This window comes from Myxine glutinosa, chromosome 10 (assembly GCF_964187855.1).
Source record: "Myxine glutinosa chromosome 10, kmMyxGlut1.1, whole genome shotgun sequence".
NCBI lineage: Eukaryota > Metazoa > Chordata > Myxini > Myxiniformes > Myxinidae > Myxine > Myxine glutinosa.
Genome location: NC_136270.1, coordinates 135909907 through 135926671, shown reverse-complemented (window position 1 = coordinate 135926671; position 16765 = coordinate 135909907). Strand labels below are relative to the sequence as shown.

General features: G+C 45.8%; 1 protein-coding gene across 8 annotated transcripts in view; it reads left to right on the top strand.

Moving 5' to 3' along the window:
• RNF216 (ring finger protein 216) overlaps positions 1-16765 on the top strand; it is a 155612-nt gene that overhangs the window by 100107 nt on the left and 38740 nt on the right. For all 8 annotated transcript variants that reach the window (XR_013624829.1, XM_078786163.1, XM_068098412.2 and 5 more), the window contains 2 exons: positions 3391-3441; positions 3854-3991. Coding sequence is in view for 7 of the 8 variants with exons in the window: in XM_078786163.1 (XP_078642289.1) it covers positions 3391-3441; positions 3854-3991 (189 nt within the window). In the remaining variant the exon portion in view is untranslated. The remainder of the gene's footprint in view (positions 1-3390; positions 3442-3853; positions 3992-16765) is intronic.

Sequence of the window (16765 nt, the reverse complement as noted above, 5' to 3'; positions counted from 1 at the left end):
TAGGGTGCTGAACCCTCCATGCATCATCCAATAAAAACCACCGAACTGCCTCTGCTAAAGGCTTAGCTGACTCAGGGTGAGGTTCCGCACTATTGCAATCCAACGCAGGGGTTAATGTGCAATTAAAATCCCCCCCAATCACAATAAAATCATGGGACCCAATATTCCTTAAAATCCCAGTCAATTCTAACAACAAGTCATTCCTCTCCTTGCTTTTACTTGGAGCATACATATTCACAAGAAAAAAAGCTATAGCTATCCAACACAAAGGACGAAGTGGTGAGGTATCCCTGCACAACTTCAGTGAACACGACAGAGGTGGTTTGCAGAGCAGGATGCAAAAAGAAAAATTCCTGCAGTAATGCAATCTTTATCGCGAAAGAAAAGTTGTCCTTTCGGTAGCTGCCTCCAATCGGCATGAGAATTCAGGGTCCTGTGAGTTTCCTGAAACGGGACAATTCCCAGCTTCAATCTCTTTACCAAGGATTTAACCTGGAGTTTACACCCTAAGGCTACACCTCCATGAATATTTATACTCCCAAAACGCACCTCAGCCATGAGGATGGAGGAGTTAGGACTTCAAATCCTTCTGGGTTTTCTTTAAATAATTCTGGGCTTTTTTAACCCATTTCTTTAACCGGAATATATTTGTATCTGTAAAAACGGAGTCATTCAGACTCCGAGTAATTTCCTTGAGTCGATTTATAAGTCCCGGAAGGTCTGAAAAAAAAAATCCCTCAAATCAACGTTCCGTTTACGATAGGAGCCTTTTAGAAAGACCTTTATCTCATCATCCGAGGGGGTGACTTTCAGCTCATCGGTCTGAAACGGCACTTTTTCTACATCATCAATTTCCGAGTCTGAGGCTGAATCACCCTTACACTCCATGGTGTCATCAAATACCTCTACCTCTGAAACTATAACCCCCTCGTTACTCTCCCCACTTTGCTTTATAGAATTTGTTGCGGACCCACCGGGGGTTTGAAGAACTGAATTTACATTTTCACCACCTGACATAGAATTCTGGCAACAGTGGTTCACCCACACCGAGAGGTAGAGGAACCACAGAACCCTCTCCGCTGCCTGACAATGATTCAGGCACCAGAGGATCATCTACCAGGGGCCTATCCAAATTACGTTGTCTACCTTCCCCCCACCACTTTCAACAACTTCACACTATTCCTCACGATCTTCTACAGCCGACCGCAAGTCATTCCCGAGAAACGTTTGTCAACTCTCAATTGAGTTTATATGCTCACTTACATCATCTTGTTTCTGTTGGTCCATAGCACCACTGGAACCCTCCTCATCTTGCAGAGCCTGTTTAGCAGCAAATTGATTCCCTCCACTGGGAATACTTCCATCCTGCTCAGTGTAACAGGCTTTTTTTTTAAATAAGAGATTGGAGATGCATCTCTTATTTTTGACTTTCGTTTTTTAACCAGAGTGAACCCATTGTTCCCACTTTCATCCTGCTCCTCTGATACAACATTGTTTACGTTTACAGGGGTCGGTTGAGGCACCTTGGAGGAAACACTTGGAATTTCATCTCTTACATTTCCCTCCACAGGAGGAGGAACTGCAGTGCGATTTTCGGCCTGTTCCTTATTTTTGGGACAAAACCGCTTCATATGCCCAAACCCACCAAACAAAAAGCACTTTCGTGAATCTGTGGTAGCATATACTTGGTAGTCGTGCCCATCTTGAGTGAATTTTAACATTAAATTCAACTCCTTATTGTCGTTCTTCAATACCATGTAAACACTTCTCCTAAAGGACATCACATGCTTTGCATCGTCCTGCTTGATTCCCAAATGAATTGTCAACATTTGTGAAACGATTCTTCCATACTTTGCCAATGCAGCGGTAATCAAGTCACCCTTCAGGAAGGGTGGGACGTTAGAGATTGTTACCTTCCGAGCAGGAGTGTCTAGGCTAGGGGGTACGCCATTAAAAACAGCCCCGAGTCTAAGACCAAACCTTGCTCAACTACACGAGCAACAAAATTGACATTTGCCACGAACGCAATGACTCGTTTACTCATTCGTGAGGCCGCACGGACATTTTCCATCCAGATCAAATTTCCAATACATAACACCACACTCTCCACGGCAAAACCTTCCGGAGGAGTGCACAATGTTTCATGCTTGCGAGGCAGATTCTCGAAAGCAGCATAGCGATTTGCATGTGCCGCCACTATTTCCTTGGTGAACGAACACACACATACCACATCCGCACTCACCGATCCTCGGCAGGAGGGAGGATGGAAGAAAATTTGAATTAAAGAAAAATAAAACTACCAAATGAACCATCCAAGCCTCATGGCAATAAAGCTAAAATAAATGCTGTATAATATAAAGAAAACAATCGTTTTCAACAAAAAGGAGGTGCACGGTGGGCCTCAAAAAGTCACCCGACACACCTTTCTTTCTATGAAACGATTAATGCTGCCTCTCTCGTCTCGAAAAGGAATGTGGGGAAGGTAAAAGGACGAGGGAGAACAAACACGATGAATCGACACAAATAACGAGGGTAAGGAAGGAAAGAAAAAGGAACGTTGAGGGGGGGGGGGCGGGGGGCGGGGGGGGGGGGGGGTGGCTGGCTGAAGGGAAAAGGTGGAGAAGAGAAAAGGGAGGCCAGAGAATACTATGAAAGAAGAAGACGATAAACGAATAAAACACAAACATAACAACGAAACACACACGCGCGCGCGCGCACACACACACACACACACACACACACACACACACACACACACACACACACACACACACACACACACACACACACACACACACACACACACACACACGTACACTGCCGCCATGATGCCACACCTAACTCAGAACACGCCAGCAGGGGGTGTGTGTGTGTGTGTGTGTGTGTGTGTGTGTGTGTGTGTGTGTGTGTGTGTGTGTGTGTGTGTGTGTGTGTGTGTGTGTGTGTGTGTGTGTGTGTGTGTGTGTGTGTCAGACACAGACAGACAGACAGGCAGACAGAGAGGCAGGCAGGGACAGCCTTGGCTGATTGCCTTCCGAGCAGTTAGTCATGGCAGGAATTTGTAATTTAGCCAGGGTGCCTGTGATTACTTGCCTACTTTTGGTGAAGGACACCATGGTATGTTTACCATACACCAACTAGTGATCGTAGATGGGCCATCCGGCTTAACGTCCATTCGACAGATGGCATGCACACACTCATGAATCGCCCTGGCTGTGAAGAACCGGCATGACAGTTCTTCATTTGGGGTGATGTGGAATGAAGATTTAACAATTTTTTTGTTGTTGGTGTAATTGGAGAGAGCTATTTGAAGAAATGACTTTCTCCATGATTGTGATGTGGCACGCCTTTGTCCAAATCCTCCCCGCACCTCTCGCCCCCGGCCCACAGATGAAGGACTTCAAACTCGCAATGCAAATGAACGAGGAGCAGTATACAATGGTAATAATGTTCAGTTTGGCTCTTGATACTTTCTCCTCCAAGTTTTTCACTGTTGCTTGAATTGCCCTGTTGAGCATTCCCCTTTGGCACCTTGGCTCATAATATTGGGATCCTGGGTTAAAATCCCGTGTACTTTGTTGATTTGTCCATTGCTTGCTGTTATTCTTGTAAATTATGCTGGTGTCTTCTGATGTCCTTCTGCACCTGATTGCCGGAGGAATGCATGCCTACCTGAGTGTGTGTACCTCCAGGCCATCCTGCCATCCCTTAATACAAGTACACAAATTAATGTTTATTTTTCCATTGATGATATGAAACGGAATTTATCTTTTGAAATGGAAAATCATTGGCTGCCTGAATTAGTAAAACAAACAAACAAAAATATTTTTTACTATTTTGGATGAACCTGCAGGACGGGCAGCTTATCGAGTGTGGCTGCTGTTATGGAGAGTTTGTGTTTGAAGAGATCACGCAGTGCAATGATGGGCACTTGTTCTGCAAAACCTGCCTCGTGCGATATGCACAGGAAGCAGTGTTTGGTGCTGCGAAGGTAAGCATTGGTGTTTTGCTCACGTTTGTCATTTACACCAATGTTGGCCCAATCCCAACCTACTACTTGTCCACTGGCTTCATCTCTGAACGTCTTTTAGGTTCTTCTTCTTTTCAACCTCTTTACCTCTTCTTCTTATTTTTCTTCTGCTCCTTCGACTTCTCTATCTTTTTCATTTTTGTCATCTTATTCTTATTTCCCTTCGTGTTGATTGTTTTTTGCAGTCGGTATTTGCACTTTTTATGTAATGCAGTGATTATGGATTTCCAAGCAGATGGAAGATGACCTAGCGCAAATGACAGGGTGAAAATGGCATAAACAGGATGTGAAAGAGCAGTACAGCGAGATTTTAGGACATGCGAGCTGATGCTATCCGGTCCAAGGTGAAAGTCGAGCACGTCCACCAAGTCGAGGGTTGAAAGAAACTTCTCCACCTTTTCAGGTGAAAACGGCAGAATCCAGGAGCAGTTGGGTACTACTGGGAAGGATGGGTACTGAGAATGAGGGGTTTGGGATACAAGATTTGGAAGCAAACACAGAATAGAGTCATTGGGCCTTCTCACGAGCGGAGTCAGCTGTGGTTGAAGAGAGAGAAGAGATTGAAGGGGAGCAGACTCCAGAGACAGACTTAAAGTGCCACCTGGTTTTAGAGAAGGGAGACAAGTTTGAAAGTTCATTCTTGAGGTTGGCCAGATGATGTTTTCTGGCTCTCCTGAGAGTGCACAAACACCTGTTGCGCACTTTTTGGAATGCACTGAGATTGACCAGTCAGTTTAGCCTTCCAGGAAGAGAAGGTAAGTTGTTTCAGAGCAATTGCCTCACTATAGGATTCATTGTACCATGGGTGGGAAGAAGCGTAGGATAATTGAAGATGAGACTGGATGGATTTGTGCTTGAGAGAGCAGGATTCTGCAGAAGCATTCCCAGGCTGAGTTAACATCAGGGCAGTAGATATGGGAGACCAGTCAAGAGAGATGGCTGCTTCCAGTCCCTGCCAATCTGCCGGAGTGAACTGCCAGACTCACCGGCGTTGACGCTGCTTACTGAGAATTGCCAGAGATGTTGACTTTTACAATCGCATGATCAGATGAACCAATTAGACAAAAGGAAGAGCAGGGGACATTTGCGGGAAAGTTGGTCATCATCAAGTCCAAAAGGGAGGATTTGCCTTTGAGAGAAATCCAGGTTGGAAAATTCACAGATTGAGTCATTTCCATGGAATCACAGAAGTCCATTGCTGAAGTGCCATGGCTGCTGAGAGAGGAACCAACACACAGCCAATCTACATGGTGACAATTGAAATCACCATGTCTGAGATGGAGAGAGTTGGGTTGAGGTGTGTGGTGGTGAATGGTACCTCAAGGAAAGGAGAGAGGAGCAAGTCACAATGGCATTGGTGGTAAAATGTACGAGTTAATTGTTGCCTTACTTCTATGGATTCTCTGCCAGGAAGCAGAAATTCATTTACGGGATCCACTGCGGTGTTAAATACAACAACAACATGCATTTTAAGGCCATTTTCCCTGCTAGAGCGGGGGTTAGCCTTGCGGTCCCCATGACAATCTTCTCCATTTTGCCCTATTTCCTGCATCTCTCCTTGTTAACCCCCTTGCCCGCATTTCTTCTTCCACCATCTTTAGCCAAGTCTTTCTTGGTCTTCCCCATCCTCTACTTCCTTCTACATTAATTTCCATCACTCTTCTCAACCAGTCACTTTCATCCTTCCTCAACACATGACCAAACCATCTCAACCTGTTCCTCTTCACAGCATCAATCACAGGCAATATTCCCATCATCTTTCGCATTTCATCATTTGTCTTCCTCTCTCTCAATGATACTCCGCACATCCATCGAACCATTCGCATTTCCACCCTTTCCAGCCTTCGTTGCTGCTCTACGTTCATTACCCATGTCTCGCTCCCATAAATCATAACACTTCTCACACATGCAGCATACACCTTTCCCTTCAGCTTCAGCGACACTCTCCTCCTCATCAACATGCCACTCAGTTCCCGAAACTTCTTCCATGCACATCTCACTCGAGCAACCGTTGCCGAGTCTGATCCACCTTCTCCATTCAGCATGTCTCCGAGGTAGCAAAATGTTTTCACACCTTCCAGGTTCACGCCGTCTCCAAGATCCAACTCAACATTTCCTCCATCTGCAGCTCCCTCTGTGCACACCTTACATTTGAATGTAGCTGCCACACTGGTAAATGACCCTCTCAGACCACTACATTTTTGATGAACCCACTCAGCGCACATTGTACATTGAATGGAGTTCACTCCGACACCCTTCCTGCACACAGCACACGGCCACTTCCCAGTTCTTTCCACCTCACCACATGCTTTACCACTTGCCATCACCTTCGTCTTTCCGATATTCACCTTCAGACCTTTTGTCTCCATACATTCCTTCCACTTGTTCATCTTTTCCTTCAGTCCATCCATACTTTCCGCAATCAACACCAGATCATCTGCATACAACAACTCCCATGGTAAACCCTCCTTTACGTTCTGAGCCAGCACCTCCATCACAGCTACAAATAGTAGTGGACTTAGTACCGACCCCTGATGCACTCCCACCTTCACCTCAAACTCACCACTGTTCCCATCCTTCGTCCTTACAGCTGTACGCGCTCTTTTGTACATTGCCATCACTACTCTGATCAACCATTCCTCCACTCCTAACTTCCTCAATGCCCGTGTCAATACTTTGCGTGGAACCCTATCGAATGCTTTCTCCAGATCAACAAACCCAAAAAACAACTTCTTCCTCTTCTCCATGTACTTCTCCTGCAATTGCCTCACAATGAAAAGCGCATCTGTCGTTCCTCTTCCTGGCATAAATCCAAACTGCATTTCGTCGATCTTCACTTTCTTCCTTATCCTCCTCTCCAACACCCTTTCCAATACCTTAATTCCATGCTCCAATAACTTTATCGCTCGGTACGAGCCACACTCCAGAGGGTCACCTTTCCCCTTGTATAGAGGGACGAGGGTACTCAGTTCCCAGTCCACTGGAATGTGGCCTTCTTTCACCACCAGATTACAGATCTCTGTCATTCTCTTCACACGCCAAATTCCTGCTGCCTTCAACATATCTCCCACAACTCCCGTCGGCCCTCCCGCTTTTCCACTCTTCATTGCTTTTATCGCTTCCTCAACTTCCTTCTCAGTTATCGTCTCTGCCGGTCCTAAAACTGGGTTACTCTCTATGTTGCCATCCTATTCATTCTCTGTATTCAACAGCATTTCCATATATCTTTTCCATCTTCCTTTAATTCCATCTGGGTCGACAACGATTTGTCCCACTTCATCCTTCAAGCAACTCACCCCCATCACATCACACCTCTCTTTCGCTATGTGCTTTGCAATCCTGAATACTGCTTTCTGACCCTCTTCTGAATCCAAGCGTTCTCCGAACATTTTCCTACATGCCTCCTGCGCCTTTGCTACCTCTTTCTTTGCAGCCTTCCTGGCTGCCTTATAACTTTCATGCTCTGCTGTTTCTGCTCCCGTACCCTTCGCCTTCTGCCACTCCTTGAACTTCTTCCTCTTCTCGTCAATCTTCTTTCCAACTTCATCATCCCACCACCATGTTTCCGAGTGCCTCGGTGGTCCTTTTGTCCATCCACATATCTCACCAACGGCTCCCAACAGACTAGCTTTCATTGACATCCAACCACTTTCAAGCTCAACCACATCATCCTCTACCCTACTCAGCCTCTCTTTTAATGCCTCCCTTACTGTCACCTCTTTCAACCTCCACACCTTCATTCTTGGTTGGTACTTCACCCGCCGAGCTCTCCTCGCACCTTTCACCCTTATGTCGCAGACAACCAAGTGGTGCTGTGAAACAGCCTCCTCCCCCGGGATCACCTTTGTGTCCCGGAGGTGCCCCCTATCTCGCCTACGCACCATCAGGTAGTCAACGGTTGTCGTCGACCCACCTGACGTGTATGTAACAAGCTTATTATCCTCTTTCTGGAACTGAGTATTGCAAATCAACAAATCAGCAAACTCCAAAATCCTTTCACCTTCTCCATTTCTCACACCATATCCGTAACCCCCATGAACTCCCTCAGAACCATCCATACTCCTTCCCACATGTCCATTCAGGTCTCCTCCCACCACAACAACTTCCTCATCTTTCACGTTTTCCATCAGCTTCTCAATCGCACACCAGAACTTGTCCTTCTCTTCATTGCTTCGACCAACCTGCGGAGCATATCCCGAGATGACGTTCACCAAGAGCTTTCCAATCATCATTTTCACCATCATCAACCTATCACTCACTCTAGTCACACTCACCACACTGTCTACAAACTCCTCAGAAAACAGGACACCAACACCATTCACGCCCTCCGGGCACCCTTGCCACACAAACTTGTATTTCTGTCCCTGCCTACCCTTCACCATTCTCACACCACTTCCCTTCCATCTCGTCTCTTGCACACAACATATGTCCACTCTTCTTCTGACCAATACTTCCACTACTTCTCCTGATCTCCCTGTCATTGTCCCTACATTCCATGTCCCAAACCTCAGAAACTGATCTCCACTTCGGGCTGCACCCTGCCCATATGTAGTTGTAATTGTCATGGTTCTCTTTTTGAAGCAATGTTTTTATGGCCGGACGCCCTTCCTGACGCCAACCCTCTTAGTCGTCTCTTTCGACACGCAGGGATACGGTGTACCTATTCTGACCAGGGTACACACTGGGAAACGTTTAAAACATGGAAATTCGGGGGGGGGGGGGGGGGGGCGTCAGCATCACGGCTGCGGTTTAAACATATTCCAACAATATCCAAACAGAACCATGAAAACTTGTGTTATGAGAGGCACAATATTTGCTCCAGTGTGTGATATCTCTAGTTTCTTTGGTTACCGTCTCATCACACTGTCCTGACTACTCGAGTACCTAGAACGGCACTCGGTAGAGTGCACGTCCGCCAGGCTGAAGAGTTTGTTTTATATCCCACTGATAGGCCGGATCTGGATTCAGACTTTTATCAAAAATCTAATCGGCTTGTTCTCGTCACCTAACCAACTTGTCCACCAAGTTTAGACATAACTCGTCCATAATATTTTTTAATTCTCATGTTATATATGGCTTTTCGCCCGATCTCTCAATGGTGAAGAATCACTTAAAAATTAAATAATTCTCATATCCTTATCCATATTCAGATCTTTATCAAAATCAAATCAATTCGTCCTTGTTTACACACCCAATATCTCCACCAAGTTTCGTCTGAATCCGTCCACAACTTTTTGAGATATCGTGCTATAAATATTTTTTGGCATATATCGTAATGGGGAAGAATCACTTAAAAATTGTCAGATCTGGATCTTCACCAATAGTACAGGCATTTTGTATTTAAGACACGGCGAGGTCACGTCTTTTCGAAGCTGTTCCATGCGCTCACGCTTTCGAAGCTAAGTGATCCTTCTCAATTGTGTTTTTGTCGAGACTGTATCTATCTTTCGGTGTATGTACCTATAGCGTATCTTTTGGAAAATTTTCGGTGCTAATTTTTCGTACATGTATACACAATCGTCGGTTAATGCGTATCGAGTATTCTGAGGCCTAGTAGTTGTACTCGTAGGCTTGGCTACCGTACCGTCTCTGACCTTGTGGTTTTGTTTTTCTCTCAGCGATTCGTCGAATGCGCTGCATTTATTTTCGTTCTCTGTTTCGTCCCAGTCATTCACCCCATACCTCCTTGTTTAATATCTCTACTCAAAAAAAAAAAAACCCCCAAAAAAATATTTCCTTCCCAGGTCTTATTCGTTTATTTGTTGTTCTTTTTTGTTCGTTCGTTCTTCGTTCGCGATCACGTGGTTAGAAATGTATAATCTCTCCCCTGAACAACTATTTTTTCTCATATATTATAACACCCTTTTCTTCTTTTCCTACAAAAGGATGCTTTCGTCTTGCTCACCAAATCTATTCATTCCAAAAATTATATATAATACCATCTCTTACAGTTCCTCCTTTCTACATTCCCTAAACTATCCAGAACTCCACCCCTCCTTCAGTGTCCTCAAACGTATTTTTGACTCGAAGGTCTCAAACTCACTTTGCAAAAAATGTTCGTTTCCCATGAATCGTACACTTTTCAAAATCCAATCTCACCCCTCCCCTCCAAATCCTCCCAATCACCCATCCCTTTCAAATCTCCCCCCTTGCCCCTTCCCTCCCCTCCCTCCTAAACTCCCCCCACACCCCTCCCCTCCGAGACTCTCCCTCGCTCCTCCCCTCCTAGACTCCCCTCTCACCCCTCCTCCTCAAAGCATCCTCCCTGCTTCTTCCCCCTTCCAACTTTCACCTTCATCTCCCCCAACCTTCTGCCTCGCTCTTCCCCCTCCTCAAATAACACCTCACTGTGCCTCACCCAATCTCAATCAAACCTTTTGTCCACCCCATTCTTCCCTTTCTCCAAGCTATTCTGAAATCTCTGAAATCTCTGACACACCTTCAACAGCTCTCCCTTCCTCTTCCTCCTCTTCCACATCTTACCCTACCTCTCCCCCCCTGTTCTGGACCCGATGCTCCCCCTTCCTCTTCATTAACGGTATGGACCTCAAACATCCGGGGCCTTCGCTCAAACTTGACTGATCTCTCCATACAGGTTGCTTCTGACAAACCAGATGTGATCTGCTTAACAGAAACTTTCCTCCTTCGTGATGTCTCTGATGCCTTGGTATCTCTCCCAGGTTACTGGGAGAGTGGGTTTTTGTTGCAACAAAAACCCACTCACCTCCGGTATGATAGACCTGAGCCTCGTCCTGGAGGTGGGGTTGCTATCTTTATAAAAAAACTCTCTTCCTCACTCGCCCTCCACTGCCCTCTCTCCACCTCACCCCCAGGAATACCTTTGGCTACGGCTTCCCCTTCGCTCACACCTTTTGTTCATATGTGTGTAGTACCGTCCACCAAACAGCGATGACTCCATCCACATCTCGCTGTCTGATAATATGGACCAACTTCTATCTACCCATCCCAACTCTCTCTTCCTCATATGTGGTGATTTAAATTGTCACCATGCCAGTTGGCTGGGTGTGGGTACCTCTCTCACCAGCCATGGCTCTTCAGCAAAGGACTTCTGCGACTCACTGGGACTGACACAATCTGTCAATTTCCCGACCCGGATCTCAGTCAACGGAGCATCTTCTCTTCTGGATTTGGTTATGACAAACTTCCCTGAAAATGTCTGCTGCTCTTCTTCTGCTCCAATCGGCTCATCTGATCATGTGCTTGTCAAAGTGGACATCTCTCTGACCATTCTCAGAGAGCCTCCTCAGCGTCGACGAGTCTGGCATTTCACTCAGGCCAACTGGCACGGTCTTCAAGCAGCCATCAATCATCTGGACTGGTCTCCCATCTCTACCGCCTCTGACATCAACTCATCCTGGGAATTCTTTCAAAGTAAATTGCTCTCTCTCATGCACAGATTTATCCCATCTCGTCTTCAGTTGTCATACCCTTCCTCCCGTCCATGGTACACGGAATCTTGTGGTGAGGCTGTTGCCCTGAAACAACTTGCTTTCGTCTCCTGGAAAGCAAATCCAATGGAAGGAAATCTCATTTCCTTTCACAAAGCCCGAAACAAGTGTGTGTCCACCCTCAGGAGAGCCAGGAAACAATATCTCACCGTTCTCAAGACCGAACTCTCTTATCTGTCTCCCTCTTCCAAATCCTGGTGGCGTCTGGTCAAATCTGTTTCTGGTGTTTGTTCCCCCTCCATCCCCTCCCTCACCTCAAACGGCTTAACGGCTGACTCCGCACGTGAAAAAGCTGAATGCCTCAACTCTGTGTTTGCCTCTAAATCTTGTGTCCCAAACCCATCCCTCTCTGTACCCACCGTACCCAGTCGTACCCAGCTGCTCCTGGACTCTGTGTCCTTTCCTCCTGACAAGGTGGAAAAGTTTCTGTCAACCCTCGACTCTGATTCTGCAACTGGTCCTGACGGCATCAGCCCACGGGTCCTAAAATCATGTGCTTCCGCTCTTTCACTCCCTCTTTCTGTTCTCTTCACCCTCTCTTTTGCTCAAGGTCATCTGCCATCTGCTTGGAAATCAGCCAACATCACCGCTTTGCACAAAAAAGGTGCAAAAACAGATCCCAGCAACTACAGACCAATCAGCCTTCTCCCAATTATCAGCAAAGTCATGGAATCAATCATTGCTTCAGATATGAAATCTTTCCTCTTCTCCAATGGCTTGATCTCTGATCATCAATTTGGTTTCAGACCTGGTCACTCTACTCTGGACATGCTGCTTCTGCTTTCTCAGCAATGGATGGAGGTCCTCAACGCCAAACAGGAAATTAGAGCCGTCTCCCTTGACATTTCACGTGCCTTCGATACGGTCTGGCACCCTGCTCTGCTCACCAAACTCTCCTCCTTTGGTATCCATGGAAATCTCCACGCATGGCTGGCGGACTTTCTCTCTGGTCGTAGTCAACGTGTGGCCCTGAATGGGTTTCTCTCATCTCCTCTACCTGTTCAGGCTGGAGTTCCCCAAGGTAGTGTTCTGGGCCCTGTGCTTTTTCTGGTCTTCATCAATGATCTCTCTGACTCTCTTGAAAATCCTCTCTATCTCTTTGCTGACGACTCTACTCTCTGTCGCTCCATTCCTCATCCCTCAGATCGGCAGTCTGCAGCCTCCTCACTCTCTGCAGACCTGGACAAAATCACAGACTGGGCAAACAAATGGAACATGTCTTTCAATCCTGATAAATCTCACACTCTTACGATGTCTCTCCGAAAAGACCGACTGGAAAACCCTCCCATCCAATTTCTGAATAATCCTCTCCAAGAAGTTCTGTCACTCAAGCTTTTGGGTCTCACTATTTGCCATGATCTTTCCTGGGAAAACCACATTTCAAATCTGGCCTCCAAAGCCAGTCGCCGACTGGGCATCCTCCGTCGTGCGAAGTCCTTCCTTGGCACACCTGAGCTCCTCACCACATACAAGGCTTTCATCCGCAGCTCTATGGAATACTGCTCTCCCCTCTGGTCTGGTGCTCCTGCCTCACACCTCGCCCGTCTTCACGCTGTTGAAACCAAAGCGTTCAGAATCATTGGAATCTCCCGCGATGAAGCTAACTCCAAGGGCCTTTCACTCACTCACCGCAGGCAGGTTGGTGGTCTTTCCGTCTTCTACCGATTCCTCTCTGGCCTTGCCCCCCCAGCCCTCTCTGGGCTCTGTCCCCCAAATATTCCTACAGGTCGCACAAGATCTGCCTGCAACCCTCTTATGGTTAAACTGCCAAAATCAAGACTTTCTGCTCACCTTCACTCCTTCAGTCCTCTTTTCTCCCGCCTCTGGAACAAACTCCCTCACTCTTCAATCCCACTCCACCCTCCAAGTCTTTAAAACAGCTGTTCACCACCATCTCTTATCCTCCCCCATCCAAAACCTTGATCCTTTCTACCCCCGCTAATTTCTCCCCAAATCCACTTTTTTGAAATACCAACTTCTTTCCTGGAAGTCCTTGGTGTCCTTGTGTTTTATACTTCTCACACCCCCCTCCCACTTCCCACGCCTCCTGCCCCCAAGCCCTCTCCCTCCCACACTTCTCCCTGCTCTCAAATGTTGTGGTTGTGTGCTTCCCCTTCTCTCCCCATCTTGTCTTCCGCTCCCTCTTTTTGTATATTTTGTTTGTCTGGTTGATTTGTTTGTGAAATAAATGTTAGCTCTTTCACGAGCCTCGATTCAGTTTCCAAAAGAAAAAAAAAAACAAAAAAAAAAACACTAATTGCAACAAAAACCCACTCACTTGTTTTGTGTCCCTGAATATATCCTCTTTGACCCCAAAAAAGTCTTAAGAGATCCTCTGAGGGGAAGTTCTCAAATCGGCAAAATCCAATATGGCCGCTATCCATCTTAGTGACAATTGTTATTTAAAAAATCAAAAGCAAAACAATCATGAGTAATACCACTTTTTATAGGTTTTTGGGGTCGAGGAATCAAATTCTGATCTTATTTTGGTGATATAAGGTCACAGAAACTCTACGAGGTCACCATCAAGGTAATTTTGGGATAACAAGATAAGAATAATGCATAATGCATCTATGTAGTTTTTTTTTTTTTAGCAGTGGGGAATCTGCTTCTGATCTTATTTTGATGATTAGAGGTCATGCTCATTCTTTATTGGAGTCAAAAAGGATATTCTTGTGTATCTTCTGAAAAGATTTCGTTTTAAGTAAAACAAAAAGCTGTAAAATAAGTAGTGTAAAGTTCCTAGTAAGAAAGCGTGCAGTAGCAGTAAGAGCAATATTTTTCCATGTTATATTTTTTTGCAATGGGCATCTTTCAGTTGTGATAATACTAAGTGTTTGATGTTTACGAAGTGTAGATAGTGGTTTCTGTTTTCAGCCATGGAGGTATCTGAAGTGTGTGCCATCTGCAAGAAATCTATAGACGAGAGAGGGTCAACGGCATCAACTCTTGGAGAAAAGGGAAGTTCTGCCATCAACCAGGTCAGCAACGCAAGAAAAGACAGCATTGACACTGTGCCTGGAGAAAAGGTACACAAAGACTGTCGCCGCACATACTGTCACCCACAGCAGATAGCCAATGACACCAAGCAAGAAGAGTCAAAGCCAAGCACAAGCAATGACAGACAAGTACTTAGGTCATCTGAGGAGAGGTTCTCTTTCCAGACTGATTGCCTTTTTTGTGGTAGACCAGCAACGTTTGGAAGAAAGAGGAAGAAGCAGGAAGTTCTTCAAGTCAAGACCATTGAATTCAAAGAAACGCTCCTGGCAACATGTCACGAACGAGCAGATGATTGGTCAGGTACTGTCAAGGCGCGAATTCTGCATGTTCATGACCTGCACGCTGCAGATGCAGTGTACCATCAGACTTGCAGCGTCAATTTCCGCACAAAGAAGCAGATACCCATGGCTCAGCAGATGAACACGGAAATCTCCAAGAGAGCAAAGCTTGGAAGGCCTAAAGCTGATGAGAAGACTGAAACATTCTTGGATGTTGCAAAATATCTTGAAGAAAATGACGACGAGCAGATCACTGTCAATGATCTCATTACCCTTATGCAAGCGAAACTGTCAGACACAAAACATGAGGCATATGGCTACACCCACATGAAGACGAGGCTGCATGAACACTTTGGTGAGAGGATAATCCAGACAGAGATTAATGGAAAGCCAATCGTGGTTACCTTCAGGACAACAGCCAGGGAGGTTTTACAGGAATACAGGAAGACACTCTATCAGTTCTCAAGTATCTACAAGAGCGAAATCCATTCAGCAATGACTCAAGTCTGCGGAGCATTGCCACTGGAGTCAATGCCCACCCAACTGTTAACGTCGATTCAGCTCAGTCGGTTGGGGAATCGATATTAAGGTCAATGGATGAAAGAACAACAGCTGAGTACACCTTAAAGAAGAAATACCAAGCAGTCACATTCGGCATGAAGTCGTCTGTCAAGATTGATAGTGATCAAGTCCAGGTTGACCCACAGCTTCTCTTCCAGAGACTAATTACAGTTGCGCAAAAAGCTGATGAACTAGAGTCAGCCTTCAAGCATGAACTATGCAGCTATCCACCAGCACTCTTTGATTCCTCTCTTTTTCTCAGAGAAGCACACAAGCCCTTGCTGGTGCCATCAGGGATTTCCTCGGATCTGATGTTCCTGCAATTATCCCAGATGATGACACCCAGTATGTCTTGGATGGAGGGGCACTTCTTCAACGCATCCCATGGTCTCGCGGAGCAACATACAAAGACATCTGTCACCAGTACACGGAATATGTGACGAAGAGGTATGGAAATGCCATTGTCGTGTTTGATGGTTATGAGAGCACCAACACAAAGGACATGACACACCAGAGACGTTCGAAAGGAAATGCTGGCGCAACTGTGACATTTGCAGCTGACATGCCTCTTTCAATGAAGGAGCAGTTCCTTGCAAACAAACAGAATAAGCAGCGATTCATTTTCATGCTGAGTGAAGAGCTGCAGAAAAAAAACTGAGACGCACCATGCTTCAGGGGATGCTGACCTCCTGATTGTGCAGAAGGCCGTGCAGTCTGCTGCTGCCACCAACACTGAGCTAGATGGTGATGACACAGACCTCCTCATCCTCCTCATCTACCATGCAAGTCTGGAATCCCATGACATCTTCTTTTGTCCTGAGCCAAAAAAAGAACAGAAAGAAGCCTCACATTTGGAACATCAAAGCTACAAAACAACTACAGCAATACCCCGTTTTACGCCATTTCGACTTACGTCAAATCTGACTTTACGCCTCTTCTAGAGTAAATTTCAGTGCAGCGAACGTCATTATGTGCGACTTTACGTCACTCCTACATCACAATAGGAGGACGTGAAAAAATTAATTTTTCCTTAAAAATATATTTAAAATAAATAAAATAGTACATAAATTAACAATAAAAGAAGCTAAAAGAACAATTTAAAATACAATAGAAAGCACATTTAAAATATTTTAAAATGTACGTACAGTATACTGTACGTACGCGTAGCTGCTGGTTCTCATTCAAAACAAAGGCGACGCCATATGCATTTTGTCCTGTGCTGCGGTCGTGTGCTTGATTTGCCTTTCGCTGGTATTTTTGTGATTATTCCTTTACTGTGTAAAGGTTCCTTTACTGTGTAAAACAACCAACGTAACGTGGCAACGGCGAAACATGACGACGATGCCGGCTCGGACGACCGTCCATGCCAGACGTCAGGTCACGTCACCGTGCAGAGTGTGCAATGTCCGCGACGATGTCAGGCCCCA